General features: G+C 37.3%; 1 protein-coding gene across 1 annotated transcript; it reads left to right on the top strand.

Moving 5' to 3' along the window:
- Positions 1–258: 258 nt before the first annotated feature.
- On the top strand, positions 259–7,835 carry LOC111992466 (beta-glucosidase 13-like). Its single transcript, XM_065775605.1, has 12 exons — positions 259–513; positions 4,796–4,906; positions 5,502–5,577; positions 5,680–5,757; positions 5,897–5,984; positions 6,109–6,322; positions 6,469–6,584; positions 6,696–6,916; positions 7,040–7,071; positions 7,166–7,271; positions 7,400–7,508; positions 7,643–7,835. Exons 1-12 carry the CDS (start codon positions 259–261, stop codon positions 7,809–7,811), a joined length of 1,575 nt encoding a protein of 524 aa, XP_065631677.1. The 3' UTR covers positions 7,812–7,835.
- Positions 7,836–23,291: the final 15,456 nt, after the last annotated feature.

The raw sequence follows: 23,291 nt of genomic DNA, 5'->3' as shown, positions 1-23,291 counted from the left end.
CATGTTCACACCATTCCTTTAGACAGATGTGCTTTCCTTTATGCCTTCATCACAAACAGGTCCATGTGTTTTCCTTCCTTATTCATTCTGACCATAGTTAAAATTTATAGGAGTAAATCCAAAGCATAAAAGATGTTCTTTCCTGTGTTTATATATAGGGTGTTGAACTTTCTAGGGTTAGAAGACTTTCCTACTCTAGAATTAGTTCATATCATTGCCCCTATAGGAACCACATTTCTCAAACAGTGACAGGCTCAGATGAAGAGTGTTGAACCAAGCACTAGGACTTCAAAGAGACCAAGAGGTGAAGCTTCTACTGCAGCTCCTGCCTCTGGTAATCAGCTTGCTGCTGAGGAGGTTCATGTGGATCCTACTACAACTTTGGATCCTGCTGGTGATGATGATATTGCTGACCCTACTATTACTCCTCCTTTCTCACTCCGTGCCATGATGGAGTCCTTTATGACTACTCAGGTGGCTCGTGGACAACTTATTGATGAGCTACTCACTGAGGTTGTTGCCTTGAGAGCATATTTTGCCATGTATAAGAGTGCTTTTCCACTTCCACCACCCTTTGACCCTTGATGGTCGCCTTTGGCAATATATAACAAAAAGGGGGAGTAGGTTTAGGTTAGGGCTCTTGTATTTAGGGGTAGGGTAGAGAGATTTTGTATTTATGGGGAGTTGTTTAGTGTTTTGTCAATGAGAGATTTTGTTATATTTTTTTTCTTCTCATTGTTTTGATGTATATTTGTTTTAATTTATTGTTCTTTTTCACAAACATTGCTGGTTCATTAACTATGCTAGTTTATTTGATGTTTATTCATTTGATATTTTGTCTATCTCTTATGTTTTGTGAATTCAAATTCAGTTTTTATTTACTAGATTTATACTGTAATTTCCACACATACGTTTATGGTTTTGTTTTGAGTGTTTTAGGAATTTATAGGTTAATTCTTTCTCATCTGCTGTCTATTCTAGCAACTAATAGTTAGTGGATTGTGATGGAATTGTATTTGGGCAATAATGTGTAAGTTGGGCTAATTCTTGAGTTGAGCAATTCTTTTTTTTAAGTGTGTTTTGTCAAGGATTGCCAAATGGGGAGATTATTAGGTTCTAAAGATTTAGGATTAAATATTTAAAATTTCGACTTGTAAGTGTTGGCAAAGCGAGACCAAAAACATGTCTAGGATAGGTGTTAGACATTGGTCAAAGCTGTACAGGTCAAAACTCAACAATGTACAAGCTGCAGGAAAAAGAATTAATTTTCTGTGAAGCTCGACCGATCGAAGGATGAGGCTCGACTGATTGAGAATTGCAGAAAAATAATTTCTGTAGAATTTTTAAATAGGCACAAGCTCGTGAAAACGTTTAGGGTTTCAGTTCAACACTCCTACATATAAAAGGAAAACCCTAGCCACGTTTTGAAGACTCTTTGAAGACTTGTGAGTTACTCCTGTGAGATATGAGAGGTTTTGTACCTTTTAACTCTACAAGCGTCTACCGGAACAAGATCTACAATCAAGTGCTGGTGGAATCTAGTTGCTGCATGGATCAACAAGTCGTGATTTGAAACCTTTAAGTGGGATCTCAAAGTCACAAGCGTGGGTGCTTGTGTGCTGTAAATCCAAGAGATAAGGAGTCCATGGGTTCAAAACTTGCACGTGATCATGTCAGTAAGTTACTACTAGAGATAGCAATATATTTAGGGTTAAATCTTTTGTAAAAACTTCAATTTTCTATTAGTGGATTTGTTTTACTTTGAGGATAGCAAAGTCAAATCCTCTCCAGGTTTTTACCTTGAAACTATTGGTTTCATTGGTTTTTCTGAGTCATCATATCGTGGTGTTATTTATTTTTTGCTGTTTTGTATGATAAGATTGATTATCATTTAATCTAGATCTGGATAATTAAACTAAGTAATTACTTGACTAATATAGTAGGTTAAACAATCTGCTTTAAAGGGTTTAAAAAAACAAACAAATAATATATATATATATATGTAAGGTTCATGTGTTTTGGTATTGTCAAACTATGCCAAATTTTGTTCTTTTATTGAGTTTTGATGTGTCTTAAAGTTGTAATTGAAAATCAAGTTCAAGACACAAAGTCAGCTTAAGAAAAACTCATAAAATGTCTATTTTCAGCATGTACCTCAATAGCTGACTTAATACCTTTCTATAACTATCTCAATACCTCCTAATACCTCTCGATCTATTGAGCTCTTCTAGGCCCCCCTTCTGCCTCCTTAGCTAGCTCAATACTTCTTGATAGGTATCTTGAAACCTCCTCAATACCCCTCGATCTATTGAGATTCGCATTTTAGCAAAAATTAGTGACACAAAAAAGCTCATAACTTGTCTATTTGAAGCTCGAGACTGATTTTTAAAGAATGTTATAAGCCATCTATTAGAAGGATTTTTATAGAGAGAGAAACACACCATTTTTACGACTAGGTTTTTTGTAACCAAGTTCTCCCAATTTCACCATACCAAAGATAAAAAGTAAATCTAAAGTTTGTTTGGTGAATAAGCTGAAGCTATATCAACCACCACATACTTATTGCTATGAAGAAAACCCTTAAGAAGTTATTGGAGTCAGTTAAAGGTTCTGATTGTGTTTGTGGGTGCGTTATCCGTGGAGGATTCATATATTGAGAGATCAGGGGTTTTAATGCAGTAGAAGGTTTCTATGGTAAGTTTATCTATTAGGATTGTAAAGTTTAGGGATAAGGGTTTCGTACTAGATCTTAAACTTATCTTTACGATAGTGGATTGCTTTTTGGGAAGGTTCCCCTAGGTGTTTTTTTTTTTTGGTGAAACTATTTTGTTTTATTGGTTTTCCTTGGTCAATACCCTTTGATTGATTTGAATTCCTTGGAATTCTTTATAATGTTTCTTTTCATAACTTTTTCTCTATTTTTGATGTTGATATGATTTTAAAGACACTTGAGCACATGAAAACCCCTTGTATGCATGAATTTTTATTTCATACAAAATAGTCTTAAGTGATCATGCTTAGAAGTGTTTGTATACCTTTGTTCATGGGTCACATAGTGTCAAGATTTGCATAAAATGAAAGAGAGAATATTGGTATTCTATGTGCAATCTCTTTTTTTTTTTTTTTTTTTGGTGATTCAGTTTTCTCCTCAAAATGTTTTTTCTCTAACAATTTTTCTATAATTTTTTTTAAATGGAAGAATGTTGTTCTTATACCCTTGCTCTTTATAGTGGGAGTTTTATTTGTTTGCATTCCATGAGTGTGTCATTCTTATTTACCATATGTTGTCCCCTTAGTATCCATAGCATCTTGTTTTCATTCTATTAATGTTTGTTTATGGATTCTTTGTGCCCCTTTGATCCCTTTTATGTTTCCTTGGTAACACTTTGTAGCTTTCAGTCAATCATGACAAAAAGGGGGAGAAAATTGGTATTTGGAGTTTCTACATGTTAGGGGAGCAATACATGTTTTTCTAAGGGGCAGATGTGTTTTATTTACTTAGGAGGAGCATTATGTACTTTGGGGGTTTTGTGCCAATTTTTATTGGTATACATAACTAGAGCTTTACTTGTGTATTATCTATCATTATTTTCCACATAATGCGCATAATGTGTTTGTTAAGTGCTTTAAGAAAAGACAAATATGAAGCCAATCAAAACTATCAATCCTAGTTTGTGCTATGATTTCTTGGGACATGTTGTTAGATTAGGCTAGTTTAGTTGAATATGGATTCATTCTTTATTATTGTGATATTTTTGTAATTGAGGTTTTGTCATGGATTAACAAAAGGGAAGATTCTGAGGTTCATGTGTTTTAGTATTGTCAAGAAAATCCAAATTGTGTTCTTTTATTGAGTTTTGATGTGTTTTAAAGTTGTAATTGAAGATTAAGTTGAAAACACAAAGTTTGCTCAAGAAAAGCTCAAGAAAAATAAATTTCAGCATATACCTCGATAGTTGGCTCAATACCTCTTGATACCTCTGATAGCTATCTTGATACCTCCTCGATACATCTCAATCACTCTAGCCCTTCTAAGTCACCTTCTACCTCCTTGATAGCTAGATCGATACCTTTCAATCTATCAAGATTTAAGTTTCAACAAAAATCAGCGACACGAAAAAAGCTCATAACTTGTCCATTTGAAGCCTGATTTAAGATTCATTTGAACTGGTATTTAAAGGACATTATGAGCCAAATATTATAAGGTTTTTTAGAGAAAGAAACAATTCATTTGTGATGCTAGGGTTTTTGTAACCAAGTTCTCTCAATTTCACCATACGAGGAGTTTCAAAATAAATTTGAAATTTGTTTGGTGAAGAAGTAGAAGTCTTAGCAACCACCACAAACTTACTATTGTGCAAAAAATCTTCAAGAAGTTCTTGGAGTTAGTCAGAGGTTCCGATTGTGATTGTAAGTGGATCATTCGTGAAACATTCATATATTGAAGAGTTCAGAGGCTCTGATGTAGTAGTACGCAGTAGAAGGTTTTTACTATAAGTTCATCTTTTTGGGATTGTAGAATCTAAGACAAAGGTTTTTTATTAGATCTTAAACTTTTCTTTACTATAGTGGATTACTTTTTGGGAAGATTTTTCTTTAGGTTTTTTTATATTGTGAAACTAGTTTGTTTAATTTGTTTTCATAGGCCATCATATCTTGTGTTATTTACTATTCTATTGTGCATCATATTGATGTTTTAACCAAGTACTATTCATAATAGATCTAATTAACAACTTGGATTTAATATAGAATACTTGTGTTGCATAAGTAGTTGACATGTATTGACATGGTGCAGACAGAAGGAGCAGGTGATGAAGGAGGGAGAGGACCAAGCACCTGGGACCGTTTTATCCAAGATGGAATTGGAGACAAGGACAGGGCAGTTGATTCATACCATCGTTACAAAGTATATATGAATATTGCTACATAATTATTAATAAATGATAAAAACAACTCTACTCTACAAATGGTCAAAGCAAGAAAACTATATATATATTTTTTTGATACACAACTAAAGATAGAATATAATTAAAGTACTTAAGCACTACCCATGTATTTCAAAAGTTTGACCTTTTTAAGATCTCATGCTCATCACATATCATTTCTTAAGTTTGACCGAAAGGAATTATTTGTTGTTTATTATCAGAATGAAAAAGATCATACTTATTTAGAATGGATTTATTTTATAAATCAATTTAGATATATTATAAATCTAAAAATATATCTATCGTTACATTATTTAAAATTTTAAATAACATGTCACACTATACACATGCATTATTGAATCATGAAGTTCCGATTAGGAAATGTTGCTAACGTGTAGCACAGATTCTTAATCTTCTTTATAATTATAGTAATGAAAGCTTTTTAAGTAGAATAAGTTTTTGCACTAACCTAATTTCAGAAAATAAGCTTGTTTAAATTGTTGTCATTTTCTGGTCACCAATTTGTACCTTATAGTGTGTTTTTCTTTTTCTTTCTCTAATTGGTTGGTGTCACAGGAGGACGTGCAACTACTGAAATATATGGGGGCAGACACTTACAGATTTTCCATTTCCTGGTCAAGAATCCTCCCTGGTACTTTTTTCTTCAAAATATGCCACCCTCAAATCAACAAAATATTTCAAAAGAAAAGAAAAGAAAATTTATGTTCTATTTATATAATCAACTTGCGTGCAGATGGGACCGTTGCTGGTGGAGTAAACCAAGAGGGCATCAATTTCTACAACAGTTTTATTAATGAACTGATAAAAAATGGTATGAACCAATATTTGCCTTTACAACCCTAGTAGCTGCTTGTGCTTCATATATGCAAGGACCAGTTTTTGTTCCTAAATATTCAGACCAGTTTCCTTTTCAACTGCTCAAAAAATGAGACTCTGAATTCCCCATGCAGGGATAACCCCATTTGTGACACTCTTCCACTTTGACTTACCTCAAGCACTGCAAGACAAATACGAGGGCTTCTTGAGCAGACAGATTGTGTAGGTTCATGTGATCCAGTTGATTAAACTTCTTATTTCAACTATCAATATTTCCAAAGATAATAATTATTAATCAGTGTCTGACTGTCTGTGTACTTGGATGTTACCGTACTGTTAATAATAGGGATGATTTTAAAGCCTATGCCGATATTTGTTTCCAAAATTTTGGTGACCGAGTGAAGTACTGGACCACTATCAATGAGCCACAAATCTTTGGGCCGTACGGTTATGAAACTAGGAACCCAAATCCAAAACCTGCAACAGATCCATATCTTTCTAGCCATAACATTATATTAGCCCATGCCGCAGCTGCAAAACACTACAAAGAAAAATACCAGGTAAAAACTATATAAATCATCTTCTTCCTTTCTCGTTTTGTAGAATTAATTTCCAATAGGACAATCACAAGCTGAAACCCATTTTGTTTCTATACAACGTCATTTATATAATTTAAGTTTTTTTTTTAAATTTTTTTTATTCTTAGACAACTCAAGGGGGAGAAATCGGTGTTTCGCAAGTGGTACAATGGTTTGAGCCATATGGAAATACACTTCATGATAAAGATGCAGCCAAGAGAGCATTTGACTTCCTGGTTGGATGGTAGGAATATTTATCAGTACAGTCAATAAAACACACACACACACATATAATCAAATCCTTTTGATAAAAAAAAAAATCATGTCTAATTTTTCCTCCCTATTATATGTATAGGTTTATGGAACCATTAGTGTTTGGAGATTATCCATTCATAATGAAGGCTTTGATAAGGGATGGACTTCCAGAATTCACAGAAACCGAGAAGAATTTAGTTAAAGGGTCCTTTGATTTTGTTGGAGTCAATTATTATACATCCAGATACGCGCTTTCCCAACAATTTGATAAAGATGATAACTATTCTACCTTTAGTCAATACCAGTATGCTGAGCTCAAAGGTAAACTTTGTGGTTTCCTTTACAAAACATCTTAATTTAGCTTGTAATTGAATTTGGCATAGATATCATTTTGGTAGCTAGTATTATCTAATCCATCTTCCCTGTTTGTTGCATTTGTTATAGTTGATAGAAATGGGAAACCCATTGGTGATCGGGTAAGATTATTTCATTTTAAATTGTTTACACATAGATTAAACTCAATAACTTGAAGACATCATCTAAGAACATGTTATTTCATTGTCAAACCAGACACCAGGTAGCACTCAAATGTATATCTATCCACAAGGGTTAAGGGATGCATTGATTTATATGAAGAAAGAATACAACAATCCCAAATTCTACGTTACTGAAAATGGTTAGTAATTAAGTTAAAATAGTTCCTTAATTTTTTTTCCACATTAATCAAGAGAAGAAAAAAAACATCACAAAATATATATGTTTTTTATCTTGATATATAATCAAGTTATACATGCTTTGGAACAGGATATCCAGAGAAACGAAACGATACTATCCCAATAAAGACTGCACTGAAAGATAATGCACGAATTAAATACATTAAAAGCCATCTTTCTGCTATTTCAGAAGCCATGAAGTAAGTTCAAATTAAGTGCTAAGTACTAACAACTACCTTTCGATGATAGCAATATTATTCATAAATAGGACTATAAAACAAGTTTGTCCCATAAAACAAAGTCATCATAAAGGTTATTTGTTGCTTGAGTGCAGGAAGGGGGTAAACGTAAATGGATACTTCATGTGGGCTTTAATGGACTGCATGGAAATGGGGTCAGGCTACACTGCTCGATTTGGGCTTGCTTACACAGATTACCTTAACAACTTAAACAGAATCCCCAAGAAGTCTGCAAAATGGCTCAAGTCCTTTGTGAAACGTTAAACTTAAGAAGGACCAATTTTCTTGAGTGACAATTAGTTCCAACCTTCTTAATTATCATAACAAATTTGAACCTTTTCGCTTTGGAGTATTCCAAGCACTGTGGGTCTGAGTTAAGCATAAACAGCCCAGTTTTCTTTGAATTGATTTTTTGTAATTCTTTTGATAATAATAATAATAATAATAATAAATATTGTGATTCACTCTCGTTGGCCATCTTGAATTCTTCATTGTAAAAACTTATCAATTTTTTTCCTTCACTTTTTACATTTTAAAATCGATAACTATTATTAGCTTTAAGGGTCACAAACTCCCCCGTGCATTGCTCATTAAATGTTTACGTGTGTAAACATTGTTTTTAATTTTATCAATAAAGCTATAGCATATTATTTAAAAAGTGTTACTTGTGTCCATTTGAAAATTGTTGATTTTTGGTAACTTATTTGCATAGTATTTATAAAAAAAAATATAATTTTTAGTAATTTTTATGTTAAATGTATTTCAAAAAGATAAAAATTAGTTTATTTCAAAAAAGTTAAAAGTTAGAAGGAAGAAAAATAAAAGACGTTGAGAGAGGAGAGAGCAGAAACAGGGAGAAATGAAATCCTAGGCCAAGTTGCTTGCTGTACATTAGATAGGATTATAGCAGTTCGTTTGTTGCATGGCTTAACTTGGTCACTCTGAGTGAAATACATACACATGATCTTTGTAATTATATATATATATATATATATAAATCAGTTTCCTCCTCTTCTTCTTCTTCTTCTTCTTCTTCTTCTTTTTTTAATTATTTTTTTAAGCCATTAAACACTCTCTTAAAAATAAGTTTATGGAGCTATTAACGTTGAAGACAGTGGCGGCTCTAGGAATTTTATTTAGGGTGGTCACTAAGAAATTTAAATTATCGCAATATTTTTCTTGGTACTATTTTTTAAGGAAAAATGAAATTAGAAATTATTTTTATTGAATAGGTTGAACGAGCTACAAATTTTATCTTTTTATTTTATAATAGGTTTTTTGTTGAATAATTTTTTCACTTGTTGTTGTTTGGTCTTGTATTTTTTTGTTTGGTTTATGTTTGTTGTTATTTGGGATAATATTTATTGCTGTTATTTAAGCTTAAAAAAAGGGATTAAGAATTATGTTTGGGGGCAGAATTAATTTTAGAGTAATGCTATATCTATAACATTTTTACAATAAATCTTATGCCAAAAGTTGCTATTAGTAGGTAAAAAAATAATATTAGTATTTGGCTCAAATAAAAATCAATAATAGCTTACCACATTAGATTTATTGTAAAATTATTGTGAAAATGTTGTGAATATAGTAACACTATTTTTTTTTTTTGAACCCAAAATTTTGTAATTCTTAAGTCAAGGTGATCAAAGTTTTTATTAAGGTAGTTATAATAGGTTAGTTTAGCATATAATATTTTTTTGGCAAGTGTATATATACATTTTTTTGCAAGTCACCATCCTGACTTGCATGTAGAGCCCCCACTAGTTGAAGATTACCCATTCATTATGAAGGCTTTGGTAAGGGATGAACTTCCTGAATTTATAGAAGGAATTAGCTAACGGGGCATTCGTCCTTATTGGTGTCAATTATTATACATCCAATTATGCTGGTTCCATTCAATTTGATAAAGACGATACCTCTACTAGCTTTATTCAGTGCCACTATACCAGTACGTTAACTTGACAGGTAAACTTTTTGTACACAACTTCTAGAGGATTTATATTATTTATAATTAGTATTGTACAGTTGTAATTTTTAATTATGTATTGTTGGCATTAATTTCGTGTCAAATTTGGTAAAGAATTGTGAAAATCAGGGCATCTCGCAATTGGCTCGTGAGTAGACAACTTGCGAAAGGTCACATGAGGAGCACATGTTGAAAGCTAAAGAGTTAAGTGTTAGGAGGTATGTTGCGACTCATCTCACGACTAGGCCAACTCGCGAGATGGCCTGCAAGATGGACTGCCAAGCTGTTTAAGTGTGCCTTCTTTATTTCTTTACCCACACTATAAAAGTCCACATTACCCACGAAATTGTAAGGAGACTTTCAAAGAGAAAACCCTAGAAATACACTTAAGAGTTAGAGATTATAAATCCACAATCATCTACACATTTCTCTTAGTTTTCATCTACTCTCTAATTACAAATCCTCGAGAGGTTCTAAACCCAAACACATACCTCACCTGATCTAAGTGTTGAGAGTTGTTTTGGTGCATGTAGGAAGCATTGGATGAAGCCATTCTTTGGTGGATGCAATTTGGAGCTAATTATGGGATTTTGATAATTAGTGAAGACAAGATTCGGTGAAGTCTATTGGGAGCTAGAACTTGGAGGGTTCAAATACAATGGGTAGATTAGGCTTGGATGATCTTTTTGATATCTTTGTATTCCAACTTTATTCACTAGTAGATCATTTTGGTTTGGAGGGCTGTGGAGAGATTTTTACGACGAGTATTTTGGTTTTATTCTTCGATAACACGTCTCGGTATTATCTTGTGTTTGCATCTCTCTTCTCTTACCACTTGTGCTTTATAATTACTTGTTGATTATGTATGCATATGCACTAGGTAGTAATTCTAGTTAGTTGTGCATTAATTACTCTTATTCCGCATTTAGTTGAGTAGTTTAAAAGCAATTTAGCCATAAGCTTAAAATTGGATGTCAAAACAAGTTATAGTATTTTGCACTAATGAGCTTTCAAGTATGTAATGCATGCAATTATATTTGAATTAGATCTGATTTGATGGCTAGGATTATCTAATCCATCTTTACTCTTTGTTGTATTTGTCACAGTCGATAGAAATGGGGCACTCATTGATAATCTAGTAAGATTATTTTCTTTTAAATTGACATGTTAAAGTAGAATTAAATCAAGGACTTACAGTAAAAATATATTATTTCATTGTTAATCTAGATACCAGGTTGCAGTCAAATTTGTGTCTATTTACAAGTATTAAGGAATGCATTGATTTATATGAAGCAAGAGTACCATAATATCATATTCTATGTTACCGAGAACAATTGGTTGGTTGGTTTAAGTTCAAAGTATATATTTTTTCCCCTCTTCTTTATGCCTTGCAACAGGATATTCAGATAAACAATATGACACTATTCCCATAGAGATTGCATTAGATGATGTGGGTTCCAGTTAGCTCAACTAGTAAAACCTTTAATGGTTGAATAAGAGGTCTAGGGTTTAGTCTCCGTCTATACCAAAAACTGATTAGTATCTTGATTTGATAATAATGAGTTATATATCATCAATAGCGGACGCCATAAGTTGAAACACACTCCAAAAAAAAAAGAAAAAAAAAAGATTGCATTATATGATAATGGACAAATACATCAGATTCTTGGTCATCTTTTTGCTATTTCAGAAGCCAAAGAGTATGCTCATAAGTGTTACATTACATATATGATATATGAACAATACTACATTTTGATAGCACCTATAATAGGCGTAGATAAGACTAGAAAATTTCTTCATAAAACAAAGTCAAAAAGATTTTCTAATTCTTTGAGTAGTGCAGAAAGGGAGTAAACGTGAAGGGGTACTTCATGTGGAGCTTTGATGGATTGCATGAAGATGAGGTTAGGCTACACGCATAGAGAGAAAGAGAATAATAATTTTTTTTCATTAGAGAATGTGAGAGATATTAACATATTGGATAAAGTTTAGCTACAAAATTGGTTGTAGCATAAGGTTACAACTTTACTCAATATCTTTTTATTGGAAGTGAATTTTGACAAATCCACTGTTGGATTACATCTCCCTTTTCTATTCTCCATACTTGCCAAATTTCTAAAAACTTAAAGTTAATAGCTATATCATCAATAAATTGTTTAAATTGCATATTTTTGCAGTTTAAAATTATATATAAAATATAAGTGTGGGGCCTGAGAATCCAATGATCCCAGCCCACTTCATATTAAGCCCCAGGCCCACGCCGAGGATGAAGAATCGCCCGAGAATGAGCGTAGAAAGCCCAAGTGGCCAAGGGATATTGCCGAGGACGATCTTGTTCTCGGAAATTTGAGACCACAGAGAGGAAGGGCAGCACGCCTCCAAAAGCGGCCTCCCTGAGCACTCCAGGAAAAAGACAAGTAGGAGGGGCCATCCGTGGAAGCATGGTGGAGGAGTAATTTAAGGAGGAGCTGTCATCTCCATATTAAATGCGCACAACTAATGTTCTAACAGTATTAATGGAGAAATGACCCCTGAGCAGTGCTACCTCGATTGCTACAACTCACAGGAAGTTTGGTAAAGTGGCTGATGGGACGGGTTATCAGAGGGAGGCATGGATGATTAACAAGTGGAAGAAAGGAATTGTTGGAGGAGGACTATATAATGGGAAAAAACATATCAAAAGAGAGGGGAGAACCATGCTCAGGAGATAACTACTACCAAGCTCCTCGGATTGAGCCGAGGACAGACTTTTTAAGATAACCTCAGTTCGTCTACGTTCGTTGGGGGTGAACATCATATTAGGCATTGTCCGCGCGCTAAGGCCTAGTTCTTAAACTCATTCTCTACAAATTCATTGTATTGGGCCAGTTGGATCTGAGTCCACTCTCCCAGTAGAAGAACCGCTCAGATCCAATCCCTACAATTGGTGCTGTCTGTGGGAAGGACTTGTGCGTTAGCGAGCGCAATGGTCAATTGTTCCTACATTGCTAGCTTACGCAAAGTTAGGCAATTTTTCGTCGCCGCCGCTGACACCGATTCCGAGTCCCGTTAAAAAAAAAAAAAAAAAAAAAAAAAAAAAAAAAAAAAAAAAAAAAAAAAAAAAAAAAAAAAAAATTTTTTTTTTTTTTTCAACAACAACAACAACAACAACGTACTCGCTTAAGAAACAGTTATTGCAGAAAAATGAAGATTCAAAGAATGAAGCAAGTAAACAGTACAACCTTTTTATTAAATGAAGGAAAAGTACATCATACACCCAATGGCTTAGACAGGCTTGTTCTAAAGCTAAATATACAAACGGAGGCTTAGATAGGCTTGTTCTAAAGCTAATCATAGAAAACGGAGGCTTAGACAAGCTTGTTCTAAAGCTAACCATAGAAAAGGAAGGCTGAGGCAGGCTTGTTTTAAGGCCACCAACAACTCCCGAGCCCGTATAGATGGAACCAGCGACAGGAAAGGAGAGGAAACGGAAGCGCTTGTTGGCCCCATCCCAGGGTGTTCCCTTGACGCTTTCCCAGCTTCAGGATAATTAAGCATTGGAGGCAGCAACACCCGAGCACCGATCATAACGTAATCTTGCAAACCTCCATCGGCGAGTAAGTTGGGCGTGGATCACTACCAGCTTGAAGGGTAGGCATGGACGTATACTGGAGAAAAATATTATGTTCCTCACGGACCTCCCTCCTAATTGCCAGACGCATTACCATCAGGATGGCACCCAAACTTTGCCGCACCGAAAATCTGACACGATCTATGACCGCTACAGCTCTCGATTGAAGAGGGAGGACCTTCCTTCTTGCTCAGTTGAAAGGTAAGGACATCTTTGACCCCCGCCCCCTTCGCCTCAACTGCGTCATCTAGGGTCTAGGCGGCATCTTTGGTTTCCGAAAGAGGCTTGGCCTCCTTGCCCTTGCCCTCATCTAGGGCCATCCCATTCCTCTAAACCTTGACCGCGATCCTGGAAAAATTCTTGGAAATGCCTAGAGGATTGGGAACTCAGAGCTCCTGTTGAACTCAAAGATTCGTGAAATATAGAAGGACTATTCCCTTAGAAGGCCTTATATAGAAGGTGAGGGTTGGTGGGAATTAATCCGCACGGAACTCGAAGAAAGAATTACCAGCGACACTAATCTTGACTAATTTCCAAAAAGGCCACCAACCGCTGGATCTGCATTAACCCATGAAGATATTAATGAAGGCGCGCCTCGCGCACCGAAACGTCAGGCACACAACTCGATCAGCCAAAAGACGCCTCGTAATTAGAAGTGGCAAAAGATTGGCACAATGGGGCTACTATCGCATTTAAGGGCAAGGGGGCAAGCTGAACTCGTCCATGTCAATGTTGGGCTAATTACGCGTAAAGGAGAAGGAAACTCTCCTTGGCAAGGCAAGGCCAAGGCCGTTATTGCTCTAGAGGCAAATATCCCAACATTGAGGACAAGTTCCTTCACTCCGAACAATAACAATGAAGTACTAGACAGAACCAAGGTCTTGCATGGTTCTCGGACTCAAACCTATGGGGAAACTAGTTACTTCACAAGACTAAGTATTAGACATAACCAAGATCATGCATGGTCCTCGGACTCAAACCTATAGGGAAATTAGTTACTTCACAAGACTAAATGCTAAACTAGCTACCTTCAACAAAACGGAGCGAGAGCTTTCAGCGAACGTAGCTAGAGGGGAGTCTAGTGCCTTGGATCACTTGCCCTTGCCTACTTCGATAAAGATGCAAAACGAAAGCAAGCCCATGAGCATCACTTAAAGCACTTTAAGTGCTAAAACGCTCTCTTAGGCTCGGCAAGCTTACGAAGGACGTATGATTGTATAACGTATACATCGTGGACCAGAATCCTTTGTGACTCATCCAAAGGGGAAACAAGTTGCATTACTGAGACAGTTCAATTTTCAGTTAAAGCCTGAGACAAAATTTACGTCGCGGGTCCATCGTTTTCAATTATCCAAGCACTACTGGCACGCCGCTAGGATCAACCGATTATTGAGCAAAGCATTAAAGGAAGATAAATAAAGGGATGCGTCATTCAAAGAAATAAACACAGACGATTGGATATATTACACCAAAAAAAAAGTTTCATTACAATATCACCAAGACAAAAAAAATGGAACGGAAAGAAAAAGAGACCATAATGGACCTAGTCGACAAAATAAGATAGCCCGTCAAGATGGCCTATTTCTTCAACTTGATAGGCAGCTTGTCCTTGGGGGTTTGTCGAGAAGCTTCATCTGATGCCTCGGGATCCTGGCTTGGAGGGGCAACTTCAGAGGACTCCTTTTCGGCAGGAGGAGTCTGGGAGTCAACAAGGGTGGCTTGAGAGTCAGCAGGAGGCTTCACCACGTCTTGGGGTGTTGCTGGGTTACTGATTTCTTCTTTCTCCAATGTCCCTTGGTGCTCAGTCTCCTCAGCAGGCTTATCAGTTGAAATTGGATTGCTGGCAGCACTGGCCTGGCCTTCGTCTGTTGCTTTAGAGGCGGTGCCAGCTTCGGGGTTAGTGGAGGCAGCCTCACGAATGGCGAGTGGATAATACACCCTCTCAGCCTTCCTAAGCTCAGACGAAGCCTCAACCCAAGCTTGGTTGAGGGCCTCATTCCAAGTCTGAGAGTAGTAGCGTCTGCATACCTCGGGTACTTGAGCCTTGAGACTAGCCTCGGTCTTAGCCACTCCCTCAGCAAAGGCCTCTTCCTCCGCTTGCTCTTTAGAGTCTCAACCTCTGTCCTGGCAAACTTAGCCTCTACTTTAGCCCTCAAGACCTCGTCCCTGGCATACTTGGCAACACCTCTGGCTCCCTCTGGCTCAGCCAATTTCTTTTTTAGGTTAGCGATATGCTCATTGGCAATCTGCAGCTGACCCTCAACCTCTAGTAGACGCCTTGTCTGGTCCTCCGCCTGTTTTTTAGCGCCAGCTAGGCCAGATACCGCGCTGTCTCTAGCCCTCATTATCTCCTTCAGTTCCTCCCTTGCCTTCTTGAGATCAGCCTCGGATTTCTTGAGGGTATTCGTGGCATCCAAGTACTTGTCACACTCCTGATCCAGGGCCCTACTCTGGTTATTGGCCTCCTCTTCCAACTTAAAAGTGGTATAGACAGCCTGCCAATCAAAACAAGTACACCGTAAGTTGAGAACTAAGAAATAAAATTCAACATAGGCACAAGTATCAGAAGTCTTACCATACCCAAGTACCTCTTAAGGTTAAGGGCAACTTACTGCCTCCTCAAGCCACCCAGCTCAGCCATGTCAGTGGGGAGAAGTAGGGACCTCTCCAGGGCATCGGCCACGTAAGCACCCTCGCCCCCTCGAAAGTCCCTAAGGGTGGCGTCATCCATCAAAGGCTTCCCACAAAGCATGGAGGCAGGCAGCCAAGCCTGGGGCTCAGACTGCTGGGTGACCTCCTTTTCCTTACCCTGACCACCAATCCTCAGTTGCTTGGAAGGTCGGTGGGCTTCATCTTCCTCTTTAGAGGAACAAGATCTCCCCTCATCCATTGGGTTTTTGCCCTTAGAGAGCCTCTTCCTTTTCGAATCGATGGACTCGAGCTGAGGGTCCGAGGTCGGCAGAGTGGAAGACGACCTAGTCTGCGCAGGCAAAGACTTAGGTGGGGAAGGAGGAAGCTTGGGTGGAGGAGAAGGAAGCTTGGATTGCTGCTTTTGCAGTGCATCCTTCCCCGGCTGGCCCTCGATCAAGTCAAATAGGCTGGTTTGAGGTTGTCTCTTGAAACCCATCTCAGCTTGAGTACTAGTCCCTGATGACAGAAGGTCTGCTTCAAATTAATGGGGGTCACCTAAGTCACCAGAAGGATCCTCGGATAGATGGACTTGGTCGAATGCACCAAATTCGTCCTCGGATGGACCTAGATCAGCTACTTCTTCCTCTCTTTCCAAACTTCCTCCCTCAGCCTCCGCAGCTTGGTGGGACGAGGAAGAGCCTGCCAGTGGGACGCCCTCTGGGATGGAAGATCCTTCAGAAAACGAGAACCTGTGCTCTACCACAGTGATTTGGTGAAGCCTAGGGTCCCTGACTCTGATCACGTATCTGGGAGCCGAGAAAGACTTCTAGATCGATTTGTACCTGAGAATCTTGTATGTGGCTCTAACCTAGTTGTCAGCCTCGTTCACAAAGACTTCTGCCCTAAGTACAGTTTCCAAGTCTTTCTTGTTGACCAAATGAAAGTGTCGTTCAAAGGCGTGTGAATCTACAAAAGAAAAGCTAGTTCTTGTTAACAACCAAACAATGCAAACCGTGAAAACATAGCAGATCAACCCTCCCATATTCCGAGTACCCTACCTGGCTCCCCTCTTCTGTCGGACAGTGAAGGCCGTCGTACCATTCCCCGGACACATTGAGAAAATCCTTTTTCAACCCCTTGCTAGACTCGCGAAGACACTGGATGAGTCTAACTCTATCATCCCTTGTCTTCATGTAGTAGGACTTACCCGTTAGGTGCTGGAGGTTGTAGCACCAATTCATGTCGTGATAGGTTAACCTCAACCCCATCTTCTCGTTCAAGGCATCCATACAACTCAAGATCCTGAACACATTAATGACACACTGGGTAGGGGCTAATCGAAAGTGCCTAAGGTAGCCCCTCATCACTGGCCCCATAGGGATCCTCATACCACCTTCAAGGAAGGCGATTATGGGAATCACTACCTCACTAACCTCCCTCCTAATATACCAATCCCCTTCTTCACAGTACCTTAGACCTACGTTGCTGGGTATACTATGAGTGGCGATGAATTCCTCCATCGCCTCCTCAAACTCAATCAACTTCTTAAACCTACCCATCCTAAAGAAAGGCTAAGAGACTCAGGGAAAAGCGAAAGGAAGAGAGGAATAAAGGGAGAAGAAAATCAGAAAGGGAAAAGCACAAGATAGGTTAAGAAGAAAACTTACAGAAATGAGGGAAAGCACTCAGGACCGGCTTTTTAGGCTGCAAAGAGACGTGAGTTGGGTTGGAGACTTGACTGGATTCGGGGTGTGTGCATAAGAACTCTTGAATGCAAAAGTGAAGAGGCAAATCGGTTCAAATGGTATTTACCCCTTCACTAAAGACAACTATGCAAGGCTTCCTGCCCATAATGGCGAAAGATCCCTACCGTTGGATTACCATTACACCGTTGAACGTAGGGAGCATGGAGCCGCCAAAATTTAATATGGGTATGTACCGTATATCGAAGCGCCAAAAACGTGCATTAGACAGGTGAAAAGACTCTAAGCATTAACTTAGGACCGGACTGGACAAGCCATGGTAAAGGCCCGAGGACATCAAAATCCTCATCCCCATCCAAGGAACCAGACAGCAGGATTTTTAGGGGCTATTATGGGGCCTGAGAATTCGACGATCCCAGCCCACTTCATAGTAAGCCCAAGGCCCACGCCGAGGATAAAGAATCGCCCAAGAATGAGAGTAAAAAGCCCAAGTGGCCGAGGGATATCGTCGAGGACGATCCTGTTCTCGGACATTCGAGACCACAGAAAGGAAGGGTAGCAGGCCTCCAAAAGCGGCCTCCCTAAGCACTACAGGAAAAAGACAAGTAGGAGGGGCCATCTGTGGAAGCATAGTGGAGGAGTAATTTAAGGAGGAGCTATCACCTCCACATTAAATGTGCACAACTAATGTTCTAGCAGCATTAATGGAGAAATGACCTCTGAGCAATGCTGCGTCGGTTGCTGCAACTCACAAGAGGTTTGGTAAAGTTGCTGATGGGACGGGTTGTCAGAGGGAGGCATGGATGATCAACAAGTGGAAGAAAAGGATCGTTGGAGGAGGACTATATAATGGGAAGAAACAGATCAAAAGAGAAGGGAGAACCATGCTCAGGAGATAACTACTACCAAGCTCCTCGGATTGAGCTGAGGACAGACTTTCTAAGATAACCTCAATTCGTCTACGTTCGATGGGGGTGAACATCATATTGGGCATTGTCCGCGCATTAAGGCCTAGTTCTTAAACCTATTCTCTACAAATTCATTATATTGGGCCAGTTGGATCTAAGTCCACTCTTCCAGCAAAAGAACCGCTCAGATCCAGTCCCTACAATAAGCTTATAGATCATATAGTAAATAATATTTGATTAACACAAAATTTGACATATATATAAAGAATGTAAAAAACATGCAATTTAACGGTTAGATTTTCAAAATATATAGTTATATTTATTTTATTGAGTAAGGTTGTAGTCTTAGGTTACAACAAATTTTGTAACTAAATTTTGTCCTAACAAATTTATTGCAAATAAGATGAGAAGAAAAAAAGTAAAAATAAAAGTTATAGTAATAAATACCAAATTATCTCTAAGTCATGTTATGTAATAGACTAACATTATATTTGTATATTTGCATTGAGGGATTGAGACCTATCAATCCTAGGGGTCAAGGATCACATTAAGGATACAGAAATCCATCAAAGTGTACTCGCTCTAATACCAAGTGAAATCTCACTTAGTGTATAAAACACTTGTGAATGTTTAGACCCTCAAATACAAATTTTCCAATACAAGCTTATATTCAAATAATGTATGTACAGAATATGAATTATAAGCAATACCCAAATTGTTAAGACATATGCGATTCACTTGTTAGGAACATATGTCACTACTTTATGTAATTAGCTAATCTTTTGACAAAATGCACTTTATTTATATTTGGGTAGATCTAGGATGTGTTTAATACTTCAAGAAATTTTGTTTTAAGATCAAGTGTTAAAGCCATGCAAGTCTGTCCAAGAATTAAGTGAGAAAGTGTTGATTTTTAAAACTCGATAGCTGCTCGACACCTCTCGACAGTTAGGCTATCTATTGAGCTCTTCAGTTGATTGTTATCACAATCTCGACACCTCTTGATAGCTAGGTCGATCGATTGAGCAATTTTTTGTCCCCTCGATAGCTCCTTGATAGCTCTCGATAGCTCGCAACAAATAGGCTTGACATCTCCTCGATCGATCGAGAATTACTGAGCATTATGAAATTCAGATTTTCAGATCTGATTTTCGACCTATGCTGACATGTATGTGTAGGTTTTTTTTCTCACAACCCTAGACCTGTATAAGGCTTATTTTAGAGGCCGTCACATAAGAGAATACAAGAAGAACATATGTAAAAGGTGACCGATGTCTTATTCTCTCTAAAAGAATCTACTTCGTCTTTGCGTATTAGGGTTTTGTAACCAAGTGCTTCTTGATCTTCATTGTTGATGAAGTAAAAAACCTTACAGCCAACAATCTTCTTCAAGTTGGTGTGTTAGTCACGTACTGGGAGCCGTGCATCTTCAGTTAGTCACGTATTGGGATTCGTGCATCAAAAGGGTAGCATTCATATATTGAAGAGTTCAGAGGTTCTAAAGCGGTAGAAGGTTTCTGCTGTAAGTTCATCTACAGGGATTGTAAAGTCTAAGGACAAAAGTTTTGTACTAGATCTGAAACTTTTCTTTACTATAATGGATTGCTTTTCAGGAAGGTTTCCCCCCAGGGTTTTTACTGTGAAACTAGTGTGTTTCATTGGTTTTCCTGGGTCATCATATCTCATATTATTTATTTTTCTGTTGCATGATTTTGACATGATATTGATGTTTGTTTGTTTGAACAAATTTTATTTATAATAAACATAATTAACAACTTAGATTTAAAACTTGTTAATTCTATCAACCGAAGTCTAAATTTTTCAACAAGTGGTATCAGAATGGGTTTTCTCTGATTGGATTAATTTTTTGAGTGTGATCCTTGACCCCCATTGTCATGGATCATGGAAAATCTCTTTTGATTTCTCCTTTATTTGATGAAACTAATTATGCGTATTGGAAAGCTCGTGTGAGAGTTTTTTTGCAGGCTCTAGGTGAACGGTGTGGCAAGCTGTTGAAGTTGGCTGGATTAAGCCAAAGGAAGCGCCGATGGATTGGGATGATGCAATAATCATAACGGCAAATTTCAATAGTAGGGCCTTAAATGCTTTGTTTTGTGGGGTGACCAATGAGAAATTTAAGAAAATATTATCCACGGAAGTTGCCAAGGAAGAATGGATCATTCTTGAGACCACCAAGTGGTATCAGAGCGGGTTTTCTCTGATTGGATTAATTTCCTGAGTGTGATCCTTGACCTCCATTGTCATAGATCGTGGACATTCTCTTTTGATTCCTCCTTTATTTGATGAAACTAATTATGCATACTAGAAAGTTCGTATGAGAGTTTTTTTGCAAGCTCTAGGTGAACAGGTATGGCAAACTGTTGAAGTTGGCTAGATTAAGCCAAAGGAAGCATCGGTGGATTAGGATGATACAATAATCATAACGACAAATTTCAATAGTAGGGCCTTGAATGCTTTGTTTTGTGGGGTGACCAATGGGAAATTCAAGAAAATATCATCCACGGAAGTTGCCAAGAAAGCATGGACCATTCTTGAGACCACCAATAAAGGTACCAAGGCAGTAAAGACTGTGAAACTTCAAAGACTCACTAGTAGTTTTGAAGAAATAAGGATGGAGAAGGATGAGACCTTTGATGAGTTCTATGCTAAACTCAAGAATATTGTGAACTTTGCTTTCAACCTTGGAGAATTTATAGTAGAATCCAAAATTGTTAGGAAAATCCTTAGGTCCTTACCTGAAAGATTCCATGCTAAGATCATTTCCATGGAAAAAGTAAAGGACATTGATCAACTTCCTTTGATTAAGCTTGTAAGGAACCTTCAAACCTATGAGATGGGATTAGGCTCAATGGAAAAAGGTGGAAAGAGTAAAAACTTGGCTCTCAAGGGTATAGAGGAAGAGATTGAGGACTCTAAAGATGAAGATGAAAGTGAAGATGATGATAAAGATGAAGATGAGGATGAGGATCTAACATTCATAACTGATGAAATTATCAAGCTTCTTCAATTTAGGAAAAAGGATAAGGGCAAGAATGAGAAACCTTTTATCCAGTGCCATGAGTGCAAAGGTTTTGGTCATATGAGGATAGAGTGTCCAAACTATCTCATGAAGGAAAAGACCAAGGAGTCAAAAGATGGTTGGTTGCTACTTTAAGTGATACTAAGAATGACTCTTCTGATGAGTATGCAGATGAATATAGTCATGTTATGGCCTTTTCCGCCTCAATTGATAAGGTGATTGTGGAGAGTACTAGTGACAATGAGGATTCTTCTAATAATGAAGTACCCAAGAAGTTGACCATTTAGGAAGCCTATGATAAGTTATGTACTGAATTTATAAAATCTGAAAAGACTTCTCATCTTTGTAGAAAAGAGCTTAATGAGGTAAAAACTGAAAAAACTAATCTATTAGTTAAACTGGATGAGACTACAAGGTTAGTTAAGACTCTTATTGTGGAAAACACCTCATTAGAAGAGAATGTCAAGAATCTTGAGGTTGAGCTTAGTCAAGCTAGAACTCAAATAGAAATGATGTCTAGTGCAAATTTTGATGAGGTATTGAGTGCTCAAAAACCTAGTTCTGATAAGACTGGCTTAGGATATGCTTTTTCCTCCGGCCCCTCCCCTTCCACGGCTTCTAGATCAAGGACTGTCTTTGTGCCCCAATCTGAAAAAGGTAATAAATGTATGAAATCCAAAACTGATCTGACTAATTCTAAATCCTTTGTTAGACATCATGTTTGCCACCATTGTAGTGTTTCTGGACACATTCGTCCTAATTGCTTTAAGTTGTATCCTTATAAGCAATTATCCAAATAGTCACAGGTTTCCTTTCAAGGATCTACACCTTTGTTTGGAGAGTTATTAAAAGTCTTGAGCTTTTTAACTCAATTTCAGGAGAATTTTAATTCTTCTATGTCCTTTAGTAGACAGACTAAGATACGTGCTTTTTCATCTCCACAGCCAAAGACCCATGCTGTGTGGGTGAGAAAGGAGCCGAAAACTTAATTGTCTTTTCTGTTTGTCCTCTGCTTTAATTCTTTCTATCTAAAGAAGGAATCTCTTTGCTTGATTTCTTATCTATTTTTGAAATCATGCTTTCATACATTTGCACCTTTCTATCATGCCTTCTTGCATATGCACCTTTCTATCATGCTTTCATGCATATGCATCTTTCTTTCATGCTTTTATGTTGTTTGTCTGTTTTTGTTTGGTTGTTTAGTTTTTATTTTGTTTTTTTTTTCAAAATAAAAATAAAAAGGAAAAATTAGAAAAATACAAAAACAGTGTGTGTTTTGTGTACATTGGTACTTGTGTACCTTGGATGACCATTGAAACAAAATTTTCTAAACTTTGTATCTTTTGTAGCTTAGATGAGTACCTCTATGCACAACTAAGCAAGTGAGCTTTGTGGCTCTTGTTTGTAATGAGTAAGATTAAGTTATCTCTTATACTTAACACTCATATCACTCTTTTTTATGGGAATAACTAGAAAATCCTAAGAGAAAGGCATAAATAACCATCTTACCACTATTGCCCGCCAATCATGAATGAAATTTGTATGCTTTGGCATAGCAAAAGTGCAATGTCAATGACATTTGTGTGCTTCAGCATAGCAAAATTGGAATGTCAAATACTTAACATAATCGGGTATTTCTTTTCTAGCTCTTATATGCCTATGCATGATTTGCTTAAAAAGAAAAATATGCAAAGAAAAATAAAAAGCAAAAAGAATAAAAATGATTTATATATGATTGTAAGCGTGTATTTTAGGAGATGTGAGAGTTATAGGATGTACCTCGAAGGTGATAGTTCCTATCAAACAGTTATGATTGTGTGTGAGTTAAAGTGATTTTCTCATATCTCAAATCGTCATAACATGTATACACTTATGCAATCTTGCGA

This window comes from Quercus suber, unplaced genomic scaffold (assembly GCF_002906115.3).
Source record: "Quercus suber isolate HL8 unplaced genomic scaffold, Cork oak 2.0 scaffold_115, whole genome shotgun sequence".
NCBI classification, from domain to species: Eukaryota; Viridiplantae; Streptophyta; class Magnoliopsida; order Fagales; family Fagaceae; genus Quercus; species Quercus suber.
Note: the sequence above shows the minus strand (reverse complement) of the source record. Positions and strands in the feature narration are given on the sequence as shown.

Bases quoted from the DNA above. Each gene is read 5' to 3' on its own strand.
- LOC111992466 (XM_065775605.1), top strand. From the start codon at position 259: ATGAAGAGTGTTGAACCAAGCACTAGGACTTCAAAGAGACCAAGAGGT. The intron at 4,907-5,501 runs GTATATATGAAT...TTGGTGTCACAG, and splicing joins ATTCATACCATCGTTACAAA to GAGGACGTGCAACTACTGAA. The intron at 6,323-6,468 runs GTAAAAACTATA...TTTTATTCTTAG, and splicing joins ACTACAAAGAAAAATACCAG to ACAACTCAAGGGGGAGAAAT.